This window comes from Lipotes vexillifer, unplaced genomic scaffold, assembly GCF_000442215.2.
Source record: "Lipotes vexillifer unplaced genomic scaffold, Lipotes_vexillifer_v1.1 scaffold1009, whole genome shotgun sequence".
Lineage (NCBI taxonomy): Eukaryota > Metazoa > Chordata > Mammalia > Artiodactyla > Lipotidae > Lipotes > Lipotes vexillifer.
This window is the reverse complement of record NW_006772405.1, coordinates 551,817-556,045: the sequence shown is the minus strand read 5'-3', so window position 1 is coordinate 556,045 and position 4,229 is coordinate 551,817. Positions and strand designations below refer to the sequence as shown.

At 36.9% G+C, this 4,229-nt stretch overlaps 1 protein-coding gene across 4 annotated transcripts in view; it reads left to right on the top strand.

The window, feature by feature from the left end:
• The first annotated feature begins 2,117 nt into the window (after positions 1-2,117).
• Positions 2,118-4,229, top strand: part of HTR4 (5-hydroxytryptamine receptor 4) — a 158,974-nt gene continuing 156,862 nt past the window's right edge. For 3 of the 4 annotated variants that reach the window (XM_007447487.1, XM_007447488.1, XM_007447486.1), the window contains exon 1: positions 2,119-2,190. In XM_007447487.1, the coding sequence (XP_007447549.1) occupies positions 2,165-2,190 (26 nt within the window). In that variant the 5' untranslated portion in view covers positions 2,119-2,164. Of the gene's footprint in view, positions 2,191-4,229 lie in introns of all 4 variants that reach the window. The other variant, XM_007447485.1, reaches the window with a different exon arrangement.

Genomic DNA, 4,229 nt, shown 5'->3' with positions numbered 1-4,229 from the left:
GGCAAGAAATGATCTGACTTCCATTTAAAAAATATTCTGGCTACCATGGGGAGAAGAGATGATAGTGGAGCTAGCAGGAGACCAGTTAGGAAAGTTAGGAGAGTAGTTAGGACACCAATTGGGAAAGGAGATGGTCGCTTGGACCAGGTGCTGGTTTTGGAGGTAATGAAAAAAAGTCAGATTGAGGAATCATTTCCAAAGTAGAGGGAGTGAGTTTGCTGATAGTTTGATTGTAGGGTGTGAAAAACTGTGTTTGATCTGTGCAACTGGATAAATGGTGGAGCCATTTACTGAGATGGAGAATACTAGGGGAGGAGTAGGTTTTTGTGCTGGAGCGGGAAATGAAGGGTTTAGTTTGAAATGCTTTTTAATCATACAAGTTGAGATGTCAGGTAGGTGATATGAGTCTGGGAAAGGCCTAGACTTTATAACTTTGGAAATCTCTAGTGAACAGACTGTTTTTTAAGCCATGGGAGTGGATGTTAATCTGTTATTTTTTGCTCTTTCCAGAAACATAGGTTATTTATACGATCTGCATTAGGACACTAGCTAGTGAAAATAGGTAACTGTATTGTTATGATTAAAATAGTATGAGTATTTTCAGTTTTTTTTTAACCGTTTTTGAGGGTGGGCAATCATATCCCTTTGAGAATCTAGTAAACTCTTGATCATCATCTGCCTAGAAAGAAAATAGATGTGCACACACATCATCTCGCTTTAGGAATGATTTTAGATAGAGGAGTACAAAGGATGGAACCCTGCCGCTTCAGTAGTTAGGGCTTTGTACTTATGTACTTCAAATAAAAGATTATTCCAGATTCAAAATGTAAAAGAGATAGAAGTAGACAGAAGTGTTTTGCTTGAGGTCAGTGTAGGGGATTGAGTCCTGTAGGCTGAGCCTTCCTCATACCTGTCACAAACCCAGAAATGCCCATGGGAGCCCATGTTAATCTTAGAGGCTTTAAAGAATAAACTTTGAAAAACACAGAGAGATCCATGTCCTTTCCAGCTCTGGTGGCCTGCCATTCTTTCCCTGGCTGCCAGGCATATATGTTTGGTTCACCCTGACCAAGGAATCCAAGGGCCCAGGCCGAGTTTCATGGTTTTGTTACGTAGATAAACAATTTACAGTTTCTTCCCTGTAACATTTTATTGGAAAACCAGCAGATGGAATTATAGAATGTCAGAGCTAAAAGTAAACCCAGAGATCATCTCTTCCAATCCCTTCTGCTTATTGAGTAGAGGATGAAGTTAGAAGGAGAAAGGGTTTTGCTTAGGGTAACCCCAAAAGAAACAGACTGAGCTCCACCCCTACATTCTCTGATTCACCATGTTTTAGAACAAGTGTGGTGAAAAATACAGGAATTCTTCTGAAAACTGAAACTACACAGCCAGTGCAGAGAGCTGACTTGGTGGAGATCAGTGAGTGTCCATCCATTAAAGGGTGTGAGGTCTTCTGAGGATCTATGCTAGAGGAATTTACAGTAGTTTCAAAGTTGACTCCTCTTCAACTGTGAGTTCTTAGCCTGGGGTTCATGGAGGGGCCTCAAGGAATTACGGGCTCCCCAGAAAGTGTGTATGTATGTACATGCACATCTATTTTTTTTTTTCTAGGAAGAGGGTTCTCAGGAGTTTACTAGATTCTCAAAGAGATTTATCCATCCTCAAAAAGGGTTTTTAAAAAAAACAACCTGAAAAATCCTCATAGGAAACAAGATGGCTGACCATTTTAGGCAGTGTACTATTTTAATCATAACAATGCAGTTACCTGTTTTCACCAACTAGTGTCCTAATGCAGATCATATAAACAAGCCATGTATCTGGGAAGAGCAAAAAATAACAAACAGATTAAACATGGAGTAAAAAGAAATACTTCTATGTTTTAATCTCTAAGAGATTAGTCAAATGTAAAGAAACTTTTTGCAGTACTCAGCTGTGCCATACCTCAGTATGCCAATAGCTTTTTGCTGTAGTATTGTTTATTAAATACTTTTCTGACACACTACAAAAGTCCTAATAATTAGGAAGCAGTGATTATTTGGCATTTTTTCCCTTCACGACTTTTATTTTCCTACATTACTTTCTTGTCTAATCTCTTTTTTATTTCCCCGTTATAGTACCCTGTGCACACTGAAATCCAACTCACCCATGCCTATTTCCTGTAATGGACGAACTTGATGCTAATGTGAGGTATGTTACATTTCTGTATATATTGTGCTGTAAATTGTGGTCATTTGAACTCTAAGGTCTCTGAAAAGTCTGTTGTAGTAGAGTTACAAAGCTAATAGATGTGGATTTTCAATATTTCATATATAATCGTGAGTGTGGTACTGTTTGATTATTAATGTTTTTTCATTTCTGCTTAAATGATAAATATAATATGGCTGTAAATGATTCCAGATGCCTATACTAAAAGTCTGCATTACAGGAGATGCTCCTCCATGAAAATAGATATCCATCTCTGTAATAGGAAGAAAGAAGATGTATTTAAATGGGGGTAAAAATAGCTTAAGAATATTTATCTGTACCTCTAAATTTTAGATATACGTTTAAATAGCTTTTTGTGACAACTGCTAGTTTGCCAGTTCTTTTATCAACCAGGTCATTAGATCATGTGACATGATGGCTGCATGGTATAGTTACATAAAGCTAAATGATTTTTGTTTTGTTTTTCTGTAATTTCCTGCAACCCTTGGAGATCAAATAATAGGACGGCTTCTAGGGATTTTTTTTTCTTTAAAGGCTTGCTGCATTTTATTCGGTACAACCAAATATTGTGGAGAAAATTGTATTCAATAAGGCTTAACTGTTATGAATTGGCATTTGAGGCTGGAGATATCATCGATATCAATAGCTGGAAGACATGCTCAAAAAATACATTCTTGGTGCAATCACAGGAGTGGTTTTGCTTTCATTTGAGATCTGTAGGAAAGCACATTTCAGGTATAGGTCAGGGGCACTATGCCTCTGTGTTTGATGTAGGAGAACGCTGTGACAAAATGGAGCTGTCAAATATCTTGACAGAAACTCACAGAAACTCTAGTGTAATGTGACTGGAGCTGCAAAGATGTGCTATCCCCCCAATGCAGGGGTTCCTTAAAGGTAGAATATGTCTCATGAATAATCCCTGGCACATGGTGGGTATTTAATAAAGAGTTATTGATCATCCAGTAATTGTGCTACATATATTTCAAATAGGGTGATGTTCTGGTACACTTAGGTATGCACAGAGACTCTATATTCAGCAGTAAAACATTTTACACTCCCAGTGGAAGCATTGTGGACTTTGATATTTACCAAACACACTGACTTGGTGCAGTCTTAGGACTTTAACGGAGATTTTTAGGCTAGTACCACATACTTAATTTTCCTCTGAAAATTTGTGGCTTTATTTGCACAGAGAAAGCATAGTGAAATCTAGAGAGTCTCCATTTTATTTTTATTAATTAAAAGGCCAAAGTGAGCAGTGTCAATGGTGATAAGTTTATCAAATTATTTTAAGTTTCAGACATTGTATTAAACTGGATCAGCTGGTTAAAATCAGTACTTCTTTTTGGATGATTCAGATAGTATGATCCCTAACATTTCCAGCTTTTCAACATTTATTTATAGCAGCATTGGATTCTAATAGCAGAATACAATTCAATGAAATGAACATTAGCCATTCTCCTGGGTGCTGTAGATCTGCACTGCAGGATACAAGATGATATCACCCCTCCGAATCTTGTCTCTGGACCATCCTCTCTGTTTGATTTCTAACCTGATCCCATCAACATATGCTCATCCTCACCTACTCCCCATCTCTACCCACAATATTAGAAACATGCAAGTGCCACAGACTTTCCAGCCATTTCCTTCTCAGCCCAACCTCTGGGTGTCCATAGTAAAGGACCTTTATTTACCAAATTGTGATGCATGGATCAATAGTAATGCATGATGATTTTAGGTGGTACATGAATGTCTGTTTTATTTTTAAATAAATATTTATTTGAAGGTAACCTTATGGTGGTAATACTATTTTGCCACTGATAGTAGTGAAATAGTTTTCTTTTAAAATACATTTACTTAAAATTTGAAAGTAAGTTTTACTTAAAGAAAAAAATTATAAGCGGTGTTTTTTTCATTATTATTATTGGCCATTTTGTGTTTTTGTTGCTGCATGCGGGCTTTCTCTAGTTGTGAGGAGCAGGGGCTACTCTTTTTTTTTTTTTTTTTTTTTTTTTTTTTTT